This window comes from Argopecten irradians, chromosome 6, assembly GCF_041381155.1.
Source record: "Argopecten irradians isolate NY chromosome 6, Ai_NY, whole genome shotgun sequence".
NCBI classification, from domain to species: Eukaryota; Metazoa; Mollusca; class Bivalvia; order Pectinida; family Pectinidae; genus Argopecten; species Argopecten irradians.
The window spans coordinates 16367535-16383317 of NC_091139.1; the positions used below are offsets into that span (position 1 = coordinate 16367535).

The 15783-nt window shown below is 36.1% G+C and overlaps 1 protein-coding gene across 11 annotated transcripts in view; it reads right to left on the reverse strand.

Annotated features, from left to right (window-relative positions):
* Positions 1 to 9485, reverse strand: part of LOC138325147 (cell death abnormality protein 1-like) — a 36892-nt gene extending 27407 nt beyond the window's left edge. For 4 of the 11 annotated variants that reach the window (XM_069270613.1, XM_069270604.1, XM_069270606.1 and 1 more), the window contains exon 1: positions 1700 to 2296. In XM_069270613.1, coding sequence (XP_069126714.1) covers positions 1700 to 1775 — 76 coding nt within the window. In that variant the 5' untranslated portion in view covers positions 1776 to 2296. Of the gene's footprint in view, positions 1 to 1699; positions 2304 to 6985; positions 7079 to 7644; positions 7744 to 8625; positions 8865 to 9367 lie in introns of those variants that run through there. The other 7 variants (XM_069270609.1, XM_069270610.1, XM_069270607.1 and 4 more) reach the window with 6 other exon arrangements.
* Positions 9486 to 15783: the final 6298 nt, after the last annotated feature.

Genomic DNA, 15783 nt, shown 5'->3' on the forward strand with positions numbered 1-15783 from the left:
AATTCCAGTGTTTGCTAATTTTTGTTTGTCAAATAGAGATCTTAAAATAGTATCCCAATTTCTTACTTTACAATAAATTCGTCTAATCCAAGAAACTTTTAGAGCAATTATAAAAGATTTTATTTTATTATTTTTTAATTATTTTTTTAATTTTTTAGTGAAATTGTAATGTTTTAGAATCTTTAACGCATTTTTTGCTCAAGGAAATGATAAAATAGGTACAACAAATTGTACAAAATCTAAAATACACTTTAACCGATTATCAACATTTTCGCGATTTTAACAAGAAAGGTCGCAAAAAAATATCCCGGCGTAAATAACCGGTTCTACGGTAGTATTAGCAACTTCTTACATGTATCATACGTCATAGTATAATAATATTCCACAATGTTGTCGTTTAATTGCAACCACAACGAAGAAAACACTATGCAGTTTTGCCTAATATATATACATTTGATTTCTTGAGGACGCGTCGTATAATTCAAAGACCAGACTCATACCAAGATATTATATTATCAACTTGACATCTGTTTCGCTGAATATTAAACGTTGAACACACTCGCCTACTACCGGAATGCATGAACTTCCTTGTCCACATACCGCGTTTTTGTATATTTATTGGTTTTTTTTTATCTATTTTTATTTTTCACCAAAGATGTTTGTTTATTTTTTTGTTTACAACCACCGAACAACGGTCAGTACCTGGCAACTGCCCCACATGGGATTCGAACCCGCATCCCAGAGGTGGAGGCCTTGTGGTAATCTGTCGGGACATCTTAACCACTCGGCCACCGCGGCCCACTCACCAAAGATGTAACTTTCAGTATATCTTACTGTAATACGTGACATAGTCTTACAGGCTAGATTCCTGTACACTTGTGCATACCCGGTTGTTAACTGGTAAAGATAGTACTGATCATCATATCACATAATGGACTGATATAATGCATTCTATTTCGCGCTTCATTGCACCCGTGTTATTTGGTAACACTCGTCATTGTGTTTCTATTTCTAGCTCAACGTCATTGCTTACTATTATAACGGGTAACACGAGAACTTCTTTAATTCTATAAACCAACCTTTCAAACTAGGTAGGGGAGATAGGGTAGTTCACACTGTTACAATAACTAACTAGAAACAGTAAACAAATAAACACACAGAACTTTCTGGAAATAGATCATTCTAGATCCCTACTAATAATCAACATGTTTATGTGTACAAACATATTTGTTTATACATGATAATATTCTAGAAAGTTTTATAACCTAATTTATCTATGTGAACTTTATAGGATGTATTGATAATATAGCTATAGGAGTTATCACCCTTATTTAATAACTACATGTATTTAGTGTCATACATAACAACACTAGTGAACCACCATGCGTCCCCGGAAGCCAAATCGGCGTTCAATGGAAGGGCCGTCTTGTTGATTAAGATACTGCTTGTACTAGGCACGTATGTCTGTTATTTTACTTGATAAGGAATGGCAGAGGGGACCATTAACAGACACAAACTTCCACAATAAATAGGTCTTTCTTTTAAAAAAATACACCACGTATATTACATAAGAAATATGCATCATTAAAAACGAATAAGATTGAATCATACAATACTCGTATCTTGTTTACGTTAGCGATGAATACACAAACATAATAAAATGTACATTTCTAATTGAATGACACAGAAGTAAACTTACCTTCGGATCGTGATGGTACCGGGAACATTATGGTAAACAATAACTGCCAATATCGTAGATATGGTGTGGTCGACATGTTAATAGTTGTGTTTATTGCGTGGAAATACTAATGGAATAGCGGCAGCTCAATGCTGTTCATTAACTTTCGGTTTACGATAGAATTACATTGGGGATAAATATAATGGAATTTATAAACCGGTTGTACACTATACACCTTTTTTAGAGATTTAAATGTGTTTTAAATGAATTGATGCGTGGTACACTATCATATATATATATAAAAAAACATAAATCGGTATGCTCTTACCTATGTATCCTGCACAAACTTTATACTGCCATATCAAAACACATTTTATTTGATAATAAACGTTTTGCCAGTGTAATTTCAGGTATGGTCGCAACCTGATATTGCCCCTTAAGCTGATGAAAGATGTAGTATCAAAACGTTCATAAAGATATGAAAGTTTCATTACAAAAAGTGTATGAAAGAATATGGAAATGACCATGTAGCTAGTTCGTCCTTCTAAGGCTTTTCAGTGATATCAGACAAACCATGTAACTGTTTCACCTTTCTAAGACTCGTCAGTGAAACATGTATCAGAAAACCACTTAGCTAAAAGTCGTGAATGAGCACGTCTTCCCACTGCCTGGGACCGTATACGGCTGATGATGTATATAAGATGGGGTTTTGGGCTGGGGGATCCACTCTCCCCCAGAGTGCTGAAGGTTCGTTCCTCTTTCAATCCTAATTAGATTGCTATGGAATGTTCCATGGGAACCACTGAGATGGCAGCTACCTTCAAAAGTCGTGCACGGGCACGTCTTCCCACTGCCTGGGACCGTATACGGCTAATAATGTATATACAATGTTAAATGGGGGTTTTGGTAAGGGATCCACTCTCCCCCAGAGTGCTGAAGGTTCGTTCCTATTTCAATCCTAATCAGATTGCTATGGAATGTTCCATGGGAACCACTAAGATGGCAGCCACCTTCAAAAGTCGTGCACGGGCACGTCTTCCCACTGCCTGGGACCGTATAGGGCTGATAATGTATATAAGATGGGGTTTTGGGTTGGGGATTCACCCTCCCCCCAGTGCTGAAGGTTCGTTCCTCTTTCAATCCTAATTAGAGTGCTATGGAATTTTTCATGGGAACCACTGAGATGGCATCCACCTTCAAAAGTCGGGCACGAGCACATCTTCCCACTGCCTGGGACCGTATACGGCTGATAATGTATATAAGATGGGTTTTGGGTTGGGGGATCCACTCTCCCCCAGAGTGCTGAAGGTTCGTTCCTCTTTCAATCCTAATTAGATTGCTATGGAATGTTCCATGGGAACCATTGAGATGGCAGCCACCTTCAAAAGTCGTGCACGAGCATGTCTTCCCACTGCCTGGGGCCGTATACGGCTGATAATGTATATAAGATGGGGTTTTGTGTTGGGGGATCCACTCTCCCACCCAGTGCTGAAGGTTCCATCCTCTTTCAATCCTTATTAGATTGCTATGGAATGTTCCATGGGAACCACTGAGATGGCAGCCACCTTCAAAAGTCGTGCACGAGTACGTCTTCCCACTGCCTGGGACCGTATACGGCTGATAAGGTATATAAGATGTGTTATTAGACCCGGCGATCCAGTTTCCGACCTTAATCTCATGGCCCGTTCCGCTTTCAATTTGAATAAGATTTCAATGGAATGTTCTATGGGCACCAATTAGTTGGCAGCCACCTCCAACAGTCGTGCATGATCATGTCTTACCAGTGCCTGGGACCGTATACGGCTGATAACGTATATAGTATGTGTTATTTGACCCAGATATTCTGTTTCCGACCCGAAGCTCAGGGCGCGTTCCGTTAGTTAGTATAATGATCCAAATCAATTATATAACTATCACAAACTTCTACAACAAATAGGTCTTTCTTTAAAAAAAATACACCACGTATATTACATAAGAAATATGCATCATTAAAAACGAATAAGATTGAATCATACAATACTCGTATCTTGTTTACGTTAGCGATGAATACACAAACATAATAAAATGTACATTTCTAATTGAATGACACAGAAGTAAACTTACCTTCGGATCGTGATGGTACCGGGAACATTATGGTAAACAATAACTGCCAATATCGTAGATATGGTGTGGTCGACATGTTAATAGTTGAGTTTATTGCGTGGAAATACTAATGGAATAGCGGCAGCTCAATGCTGTTCATTAACTTTCGGTTTACGATAGAATTACATTGGGGATAAATATAATGAAATTTATAAACCGGTTGTACACTATACACCTTTTTTAGAGATTTAAATGTGTTTTAAATGAATTGATGCGTGATACACTATCATATATATATATATATATAAAAACATAAATCGGTATGCTCTTACCTATGTATCCTGCACAAACTTTATACTGCCATATCAAAACACATTTTATTTGATAATAAACGTTTTGCCAGTGTAATTTCAGTTATGGTCGCAACCTGATATTGCCCCTTAAGCTGATGAAAGATGTAGTATCAATACGTTCATAAAGATATGAAAGTTTCATTACAAAAAGTGTATGAAAGAATATGGAAATGACCATGTAGCTAGTTCGTCCTTCTAAGGCTTTTCAGTGATATCAGACAAACCATGTAACTGTTTCACCTTTCTAAGACTCGTCAGTGATACATGTATCAGAAAACCACTTAGCTAAAAGTCGTGCACGAGCACGTCTTCCCACTGCCTGGGACCGTATACGGCTGATGATGTATATAAGATGGGGTTTTGGGCTGGGGGATCCACTCTCCCCCAGAGTGCTGAAGGTTCGTTCCTCTTTCAATCCTAATTAGATTGCTATGGAATGTTCCATGGGAACCACTGAGATGGCAGCCACCTTCAAAAGTCGTGCACGAGCACGTCTTCCCACTGCCTGGGACCGTATACGGCTGATAATGTATATAAGATGGGGGTTTTGGTAAGGGATCCACTCTCCCCCAGAGTGCTGAAGGTTCGTTCCTCTTTCAATCCTAATTAGATTGCTATGGAATGTTCCATGGGAACCACTGAGATGGCAGCCACCTTCAAAAGTCGTGCACGGGCACGTCTTCCCACTGCCTGGGACCGTATAGGCTGATAATGTATATAAATGGGTTTTGGGGTTTGGGATCACCACTCTCCCCCAGAGTGCTGAAGGTTCGTTCTTATTTCAATCCTAATTAGATTGCTATGGAATGTTCCATGGGAACCACTAAGATGGCAGCCGCCTTCAATAGTCAAGCACGGGCACGTCTTCCCACTGCCTGGGACCGTATGCGGCTGATAATGTATAAAGAGGGGTTTTGGGTTGGGGATCACTCTCCCCCCAGTGCTGAAGGTTCGTTTCTCTTTCAATCCTAATTAGAGTGCTATGGAATGTTCATGGGAACCACTGAGATGGCTCCACCTTCAAAAGTCGTGCACGAGCACGTCTTCTTCTCACTGCCTGGGGCCGTATACGGCTGATAATGTATATAAGATGGGGGTTTTGTGTTGGGGATCCACTCTCCCCCAGTGCTGAAGGTTCGTTCCTCTTTCAATCCTAATTAGATTGCTATGGAATATTCCATGGGAACCACTGAGATGGCAGCCACCTTCAAAAGTCGTGCACGAGTACGTCTTCCCACTGCCTGGGACCGTATACGGCTGACTGATAAGGTATATATAAGATGTGTTATTAGACCCGGCGATCCAGTTTCCGACCTTGATCTCATGGCCCGTTCCGCTTTCAATTTGAATAAGATTTCTATGGAATGTTCTATGGGCACCACTTAGTTGGCAGCCACCCCTAACCGTCGTGCACGATCATGTCTTACCAGTGCCTGGGACCGTATACGGCTGATAATATATATAGGATGCGTTATTTGACCCAGAGATCCTGTTTCCGACTCGATGCTCAGGGCGCGTTCCGCTAGTTAGTATTATGATCCAAATCAATTATATAACTGTCTAACTCTTATATTTTTCTTCTTATACATTTGAGTTAAAAAGTAAATAAATGTGAACGCAACTGAAGATTTGGTTATAGTAAAATAATTTATTATCGACAAAACTCTTAAATGATTTGGAAATGTCAGTGCTTTAAATATTTACTAGAAAACTCCGAAAATATAGTTATTCTAAGGAATTAAACAAAAAAAAATGACTTTATTTAATTTGGCTGCATCCGTCAAAACAGGTGACGCTTGAATAACGAATAACTGTCTAACTTTACTTTACCCGGCCAGAGGTAAAGTTAGAAAATTATTCGTTATTCGAATAACGAATAACGAATAACTGTCCAACTTTACCTTGCTAAAAATAGTCCATAAAGTGCCTGTATACCCATAGAGATATAAAGCAAATGTTTGTTTGTATAAGAATTATATACAATATACATGAATGCAAATCAAATCCAGACATGTTTTTTGGGGGGCGTCCACACTTTTTTTAGAATTTTATTTCAAATTCAAACATATTTTATCGTCAAAAAAAAAGAGAAAAAAGGAAGGGAAAGAGTTCATTATCATATAATGACAACAGACCTAGACAATATTTATAGATATTTAATACAACAAATACATTTGTCATTAAATCAAAATCTTTTACTAGATTTTATGTATTAATGAACGTCTCTGAAAACACTTTGATGCAAATGATCAGTATATAGCTGGATATAACCCAATTAAATTATGAATTTATACCAAAATTAAAGTGTATTTCGTTATCAAATCAAAACATTCTACCATTTACGTACATTTGTACTTATTACATGGAATGAAAAAAATGATATGCACTCACACTTATGACCACAGATATATTCATATGGAATGTTGGTGAGGCTTACACGGAATATGTCAATATTTAACTGGCTACATCGATATGTACAATGTGTGTATTTCTGTCACCAAAATTGTACTTAGCGGGGCATGTTTTATCAGGATTATGTAATAGACATTTTTATAGTTGTCAATTATATCCATTCCATTCCTCATATGATGAAAAGGTATAATGAAGTTTTGGTAAGAAAAGGCCTGTAAAAAAAGGTTAATGTAATTGCTGTTAATTCTTAAAGTTCTTTAAATTTGGTCATTCTCACGCCGCTCATCAAATTTACCATCAACACCAAATAAAATATAGGAGACACCTCACAAAGAACACACTGAATCTACGATTCAAACTTTGGTAAACTTGAAATCTTTACAAGTTTCATTTCCTATGTTTAATTTCCCAAAAGATAGATAATGACAACATCACCACAAAAATCATCATACACACTTACCAATACAATGTCCCGAATCCTTCTCGCAACTCGTACCACAATTTGAATCACAATTTTGTTGACAAAGGTCACCATATTTCCCAGCAAAACAATCTGTAATTATTAACAGCTTAATTTCAATATAAGTGTATTTGTTGCACGGTTTATGTTTAAGTGTTCGGTAGCTAAAGCACCAATTATCAGGACAGCAAAGTCACAAGTGGGGACCCAGGGATACACAAATTTGAAAATCTTGAAGAGGAAAGGGTCGTCCAGGGGAATCATGACGCTGTGTCGTGTAGGGAAGAATTAGAATTAGTGATGATTCCCCTTCCTTCTGACATCTACATTACCAAAACTGTTACATGAGTTATTTTTAAAAACTTCCATGAAGTTGGTGAGTTTCCATCCTACTCGATGAAATATAATTGTTATTCATCAAGGTACAGTCTTGTATTTACTCATCTTACATGATACTCGATAACGTTTGTGCGGTACTAGTGTCTTCAGTTGTGATGGAACGTTACTCTTTGTAATCTCCTTGCTGAAATGACGTTAGCGCGCGAGATATAATCTTTAAGCGTCATTCCGTCACCACTACAAATGAAAGTCCCGCACATACGTTATAATGTATCACGTGTTAGATGAATTATTTCCATTGCTGTTGAAAAGTAACTTACAGAAGCAGTGGCCAGATATCGCGTTACAATTTCCTCCAAAGCAGCTCGCTGAGCAGTTATTGTTTCAATTGCCTGAACCATATGTTCCTGTTGGACATCCTACGTGGAATGAAATACAATATACTTTAGTCAATGTAGATTTGCGTTTATTCATATTTCAATTAAAATCACATAATAATTAGATAATTGATGTGCCTCATTAACTGATAGATATATTGTCAAAAAAGTTCAGAGTTATCAAATGAGTTGTATTCATCAAGTTACAGTACCATATTTATCTATGAGAAGTCAATGTCCAACATTATCCACAAACAAATATTTAAAAATGTCCGCAGTCAGAGAAACAAGCATTTAGATACCTCATGGAAACATATCAAATAAAAATACTAATGTTTTTAAGTGTTAATTGTCTGATTGTGTAACACAATTTAAGTTAAACAGCTACATTCACCACTTCTATAAGAAAACAGCTGTTGGTGACGTAATAGAATTTTGTAGGAAAATAATCATGTTTTTTGTATGATAACCATTCAAATATTTTGAAATAAGTGCAATTGTTATGCAACCAATTTGCGTGCTGATAATTGGTTGCAGTAGAGGAAACCCTATATTGAATAGATTTTGTTTCTATTGTAAAAAAGGGGCCGCGGTGTCCGAGTGGTTAAGATGTCCCGACATATTACCACAAGCCCTCCACCTCTGGAATGCGGGTTCGAATCCCATGTGGGGCAGTTGCCAGGTACTGTCCGCTGGCCGGTGGTTTTTCTCCGGGTACTCCGGCTTTCCTCCACCAACAAATCTGGCACGTCCTTACATGACCCTGGCTGTTAATAGGACGTAAAACTAAACAAACCAAAAAACTATTGTAAAAGTATGTAGCCAGTAACTTCCAGTCTAACACTTTACCTTATTCCAATACTGTTGTAGATGTCATAAATGACTTACCAGACTCAGATACTGAACGAGAAAGGGTTGACTTACCGAAAACCTGGACCTCACATAGTTCCATGACAGAGTCGGGATCATACCAGACACGTGTTGTAGGTGTTTCTCTTCTGTTGTAGACAGTGGCGTACCGAGCTACTCTCGAACATACATGAGTCGGTTTTAAGTTGACGCAAGCCGAGAAACTGCTGTTGTCTTTATAACAGAGAATGCCTTTTGGAGGAATAGTGGTAGATTTTAAAGTGAGTACCCGCCAAAACGATGGCCATGCATACCTTAAAACCAAGAATGCATTTATTGCAGTAATATTTTTTGCATTATGTAATTTTTTGTCAAGCACACAAAAGAATTGAAATATGAAGGGATGGTGTCTCTCATTCACACTAAAACAGTCAAAACAATTCAACTATAATGCAAATGACACACCATACAGTACTTTGTAAATGGAATCTGATTAATTTACAATATACATATCGATAGATTAGTATACAATTATAGGTACTTTCTCTAGACGTTATCACTCTTGACAGCGAAACGCATTTATTTTTAAGTCAGACATTACATACAGTGTGATAAGTAATATATTAAAGAATTTTTTAAGACAAATTGAGCGATAAGAATGCTTGAAATGAATGTTATCCTGCATCCGCCGCATACACTGACGGAAAATTCCTACCGAAAGAAATTCGTACTTTGTCCGTCAATACTAAATGATTTAGCTATCAATACGATCACGTGAATTTGTTTCACATCTGACAGAAGTTTTCTCTTACCTTACCTTGAACTTAAATTCGGTGAACGTTATGTCATATTCACTGGAATGGTGTCATTTTTACGTTTTTGAAACCCTTGTATTTCGGTGACGCCTTTCTCTTGGCTCATGTCAAAGTTATACACTATAAAGTAATTTTTTATGTTTAATTATTGCTTTTATTTAGTATTTCCATATTGTTTCAGTGATACTACATTCTGAACAGAGTTACTGGAATCGTTTACGAAGGTGCTTAAGTATTTTCCACGGTAGTAAAAAGGAGTACACTTTGGATTAGTGAATAATTTTTTTCTTTGCAACAAAGAAGAATTTCGCTTCTAGCGAAACCAAGTAAACAACCGGCAAATTGCTTTTGTTTTAAATGTCATTTACAAGGACATATAGTCTAATTAGAAAAAACAGGAACACAATATTTATTTTAATCGACCGTTCATAAAACATTGCAATGGCTATTTTAAATAAATATTTTATTGTTTTAATGTAAACAATCACCATGAATTATGATACTTCATATATTTTGTTGTAAAATATTTCTTGAGAGTCTTAAAACATGTTAATCTGACAATTGCACGATGGATGGCAAAAATAGGATCGGATATCACATAGTCGTACAATTGGAAACAAAGCTTAGATAGGATCACTACTTACTTCTGTAGTAGATGGTTATGTAATCTTTCGTCCACATTAGTCCTAAATCCACTCTCCACCAAGCCTGTTTATACTGATGAGCCTTGGTATGACTGCAGCAGTTAGAGAATATATCTTGGTTGATACAATCGTCTATTGCCTTATTTGCTCCCCACATTGTGATGTTTTGCTCTGATGAGTGGGATGCAGTTCTCCCCAAAGCGATATTATCTGCACATTGTGTAAAAGTTCTTAAGACAGTATTTTACTTGTAATTTCATAAAAATGGCTTCTGAATGAAAATTTCTATATTGATTACAGTAACCTATTGTTAAAGGACACAATAGAACAAAAACAAAAGCGAACCAAGTGTAACATTAATATGTTAAGAAGTTTCGCATTACTCAGAACTTAAGTATCCTAAGTATTTATTAGACTGTTAAAGAAAAGGAATTTCTTATGCGCAATCCAAATCAACCCGAGTGAATCATCCTCAAAAGGAAAAACATACATGTGCACATACGAGTCTGGTAAACGAGTGAAGTAAATAATTGAGCGACAACACATATGTTGATATGTATGCAAGTTCCTTTTTTAACATAAAAGTTTATTCATAATAAACATGTTATCATTATACATGTAGTGTCCTCTCACAGGGGGGGATCCATTCATCATTCCCACTTTCATACATAGCTAGGCCTAGAACCTACAGATTTATGTCGTGATACCTTATATTAAGGGAGGTAACTCTTAATACCACCCGGAAGTCGGTACTTTCACGCGAAACACCTGTACAGTATCCACATGTTGGCGTCTACACGTGGTCCACTAAGCTAGCTATAGTCTACACTTGTAGAAAAATACATGTGCACATACGCACATGTGCACATATATTACTGTCGATCCAGTTTTTAAAAATAATAGATTTACCCTCGTAAGTAATGCTGGAGTTACCCCATATTATGCACGTATGTTGGTAAAGCATTTCGCTCTTGTGATCTAAATTTAATCCAAGACTAGTATTTTTTTTATAAAAAGCTCGGATCTCTTCAATATTATGTATCTTTTTAAGTGATTTGATATTCATTCTGAATATTAGCGAATTGTTACCAAATTTATCATAATAGAGTTTAGTTATTATTGTCCAGTTCGAAAAAGAATTTTTTGTGTCAAATAGTCTTTTCACCCATGTAATCCTAAGCATTTCTATATGCGTTTCAATATCTCTATGTTCAAACCTCCATTATCTATTTCATTTATCAGTATATTTCGCTTAATTTTATCTGGTTTATCAATAAATATCCAAATATTAATTTTTCCAGTGTCTTTATTTGATCACTATTTTATGGACTGTTGAAAATTATTTTAGGTATGATTAATGCATTTATTATAGTAGCTTTTCCAATTAGTGTCAGTTTTCTTTTTTTCCAGTTTTTTATGAGATAATTGATAGCATTTATATTTTTTCCCAGTTCATTTGCTCTACTTCTTTATTTTTAACACAAAAATCTCACCTAGAGACTTGATGTTTTTCTCTTGTCATCTTTATACCATAAACCTCTTTTTTGTTCTGGTTTTTTACCTAGCCAAAGCCTTGTGATTTTGTGATTTTCTTTATTAACTCAAGCCCAGAATGTATACCAAAGTTCTCAATTTCTTTTATTGCTTCTTTTATATCACTTGATTTTACAAATAATGTTGTATCATCTGCTAATTGGGAAATTTTTATTATTTTTCTTTTAATTTTAACCCTTTTGATTTTTTTGTTTTCTCTTATATTTATTGCCATAATTTCAACTGCAATCACAAAGATCAAACAACTCAATGGACAACCTTGTCTTATTCCGCGTGAGATTTTATATGTATCAAATACATAATTATTGTTGGAAATACACCCGTATATATCATAGTACAGTGTCTGGACTCAAGAGATAAAAGATTTTCCAAAACCAAATTTGTCTAAAGCTTCTAGCATGAATATCCGTTCAATAGTATCAAAGGCCTTTTTAAAATCTAAAAATAAAATTGCGCTATCTGTTCCAAATTTTTCAGCATAGTCTATCACATCTTGTATTTGTCGTATATTAAACCCAATAAACCTATTTTTGATGTAACCATTTTGATCTGTATGTTTAACTTTAGGCATTATTTTTTTTCAATCTTTGAGCTAATACAAATGCTGCAATTTTATAGTCTATATTTAGTAAGGTGATCGGTCTCCAATTTTGTAATGAAATGTTCATCACCCTTTTTGTATATTAAAGAAAGTAAACCTATTTTTTGTGAATCTGACATTTCTCCTGCATAATACCTTTTATTTAAGGCGTTGATTACATCATCTCCAATAATACTCAAGAAATGCTCGTAGAATTCTACTGTTAGACAGTCTAAACCAGGGCTTTTATTTTTTCATATTTTTGATAGCATGTGTACATTTAGATTTTGTTAGGGGTCCATCACAAATAGCATTTTCCGATTCATTTAGGGTGTTTTGACAATTTGTATTTCTGAGATATTGCTTTATTATAGATTCTTCATTGGGATTTAGACCACCATCTTATCAATACCACTTTGATAGTGTCCCATTTATTACACAATTATGAGCTGTGTATATTAAGAAACTTTCCCTTGTCCCACCCCTAAAGACAACTTTCCTCCTTGTCCCTGGGGTGGTATTCGTTCAGGTTTGACTGTACATATATTTTTGCTTTCGAATTTTTGAAACACACAACAACATAGGTTAAACGCCCTACTTGCAAGATAATTAAGTGATAGAGTGAGTAAAAAATATTTTATGTTGGAAGTTGCTATTGTCTATTATAATTGTTTTAGTATGCCTACTGAGTCTGATCACAGTACCTGACTCGTTTTAAAACAAGCCAGGTACCTTTGGTCTGATCACGGCTGAATCAACGTTACTTGTTAGGTTACTGAAGAGTACAGATTAAAAATGTCTCGTAAACTGACAGTTGCACAGACTCTTAGACAGATGCCGTTTGAATATATCGTTATTCTAATATATTGCTTCTTTTATGATCAAATGGTTGGTAGTTAAGTCGTTAGGTGACGTGAGGATAACATGTGTATTTTTGTTATTGTTTTGTTGATCAGTTGGCTACGTTTGCAGTTTCAAAATAGCACATAGAATCATCACTAGACAAGACACGACTGAATTTTTATTTCAGTAATACGTAACCATAACTTTAGTATGCAAATACGCTACCTACATATATCTTTGTAGCCCTAACAAACATGAGATTTGAGAGTGTAGTCTCCCTACCGTACCTAATCTCGTACTCGACGTAACATAGAGTGGTCTCCTTTCCTCAAAAACCTTTATGAAGCCCCAGGGGCAACACGGCTGAGGAGGAAATGGGAGGGAATAGAAGGGTGGGACTCACTATAATTATGGTAATTATAACATAATCAAAATTGGTTTTACATTGAGAAAATTTAATTTCATTCAGTAATACCTAACCATAAATTTACTATGCGAATTCGTTTAACCGAAGTGGAGAGTGTCTGAGGCCAGGCAGCCCAGTCAAATGTCAAATCCAGGAGACAAGCCCCTTGTTCTTTTATGGCTCTACTCAGCTTAGACGGAAATTGATTGTGTCAATTTCTTTGGCTGTATTTATCCATTTGTTTGACGCTTTTGGTAAAATTTTTCATACATTCAGTGGTGTTTATTTCCATCTGCCCTGCGTTGTTCTTATTTTATATTGTCATTTGTCCTTTGTGCATTTTCGGCCATTATATGACTGCTCCACGTGTCCGCCGGTGTATTTTGTGATCATTCATTTTAGGTGACGTCTCGCTCCTTCGGTTTGTTTACGATTTTTCGGTTTTCGTTGCTGAGACTTCGTTTTCCGATTTTATTATAGGTAAGATTAGTATCACATAACACCATTTTAGTCTGTTTGTTATTTGCTTTACGTTTTAAAGGTATTATTCCTACTTAGTAAGTGTTTACGTATTTCGTTGTGTTATGCCAGGTATGTCTCGCCCGGGACAGCTTCAGGGTCATGGGTGTTACCATATCTACGAAGGACGGGACCTACAAGCTGCTTCTTCCCAATATCGCCCGTGTCATGACCCCCCCCCCCTTCAGTTTCTGGGGCTCATGGCCAGTCCATAGGTCACCTAGGCGATCTTCGTCTTTACGTAAGAGGGACTCGTCCTCATTTCACGGGAGGAGAAGGCAGCAGGTTGTTATTTCTAGTACTATTTCTGTTCCTGTCTCGGAGGTTCCTGTCTCTACAGGTTCTTCTCAAGATCAGGGGGTGGTTCCTCCTGTCCAGGATTTTCCTGGAGAAGGAGAGGGACAGCCTGACACCGACTTAGCTCAGTCTATGGTCGTATTGGCTGGGTATGTTCGTAAGCTTCCATGCTTGCCTTCGGGTAGGGACTACCAGTCGCCGGTCTCTGCCATGGTCAGCCGGACCGGCCTTCGAGGTGGTGTAACTGTTTGGGGCGATCTTGACGTTTGTTCGGTTATAAAAATATGTAGTAGAACGCTACATCACATTTTATTTCTAATGATATCTACTAGGTGTTGTGCTATATTACGGAATGTCACATTTATTTTCCTAAATAGGCCTATGGTAAATTTTGGTGCTTTAAAATATTGCGCTTAAATATGATTTCCTAATTCAATTGTTCTGTTAACTATGAATGCTGCAATGCGTCATGCCTAATGACAACAAAATGCCTTTAAATGTGTTTTTTTTTTTTTTTTTTAATTGCGTTTAAGTACGGTTTCAGTCTATAACGTTTTGCTGATAAAATATATTCAAGAGTTGCCAGCCATTTATGAGAGACTAGCCATTTTAAAATAATAAATTTAAACCATTATTACTGTAAAGCTCAGTATGTATAGAAAAAAGCAAATAAGACATCACAATTTTTATAACATCGCAATTGAATTTAATACGATAGGGGATATATTGTATTTCGTTTCGAGCTGCCGAATTAGAGCCGTTCATTTACTAAATTATTTTGACAATTATTTTGACAAATGTCAACTCAAACACTAGTATAAGAAATAATTATTGTAAATATTTATTCATGAAAAATGTTGAAAACATTAACATAAAAAAGATATCACCATAACATATTGAAAAGGATATATGTATATTAAAACATAATATGAAACAATAAGAGGCCCATGGACCTTAATGTCACCTGAGTTCTGATGCAGATGTGTAAACAATATAAATTGGCACATTGCGCCCATTAGGCCCTTGACGTTATTTAGGACAAATAATATAATTTGAGCATACAATTTTATATAGTTGCTAAAACGGTCCAAATGTAAGAAATATATAACCCTTTGTTAAAAAAAAATAAAAACTTCTGTATTTGCATCACATATGTTAATTAAGAAGAGTTTTGTAATTTTGTCATTTGACATCTTGTCCCTGGAGTTCAGCCATGAGATGATGTTAGAATGGTATAAGCAGGCTAATAAGTCTAACTTAGCTTGACTCATTTATTATGGAAATTGCTTTATGCCTTAAAAGGTTTGTGCGAAATTTCATTGAATTTTACTAAATTATTTTTGAAGAAGAAGTCAAAAATGTAAATTGTTAACGGACACACGACAGATGATGAACGACGTACGACGACGGACAAAAGGCGATAAGAATAAGTCACTAGAAACTTTTTCTCGGGTGAACTAAATTTACTTTACAATAAATGATACTTTCTAGCACGTTATCGTATAAAATCACGCCTGATTTAGCACCAATTTTCTAAAAAAAAAATTCCTTTTCAATTTTTCTTCTTCATTCTTT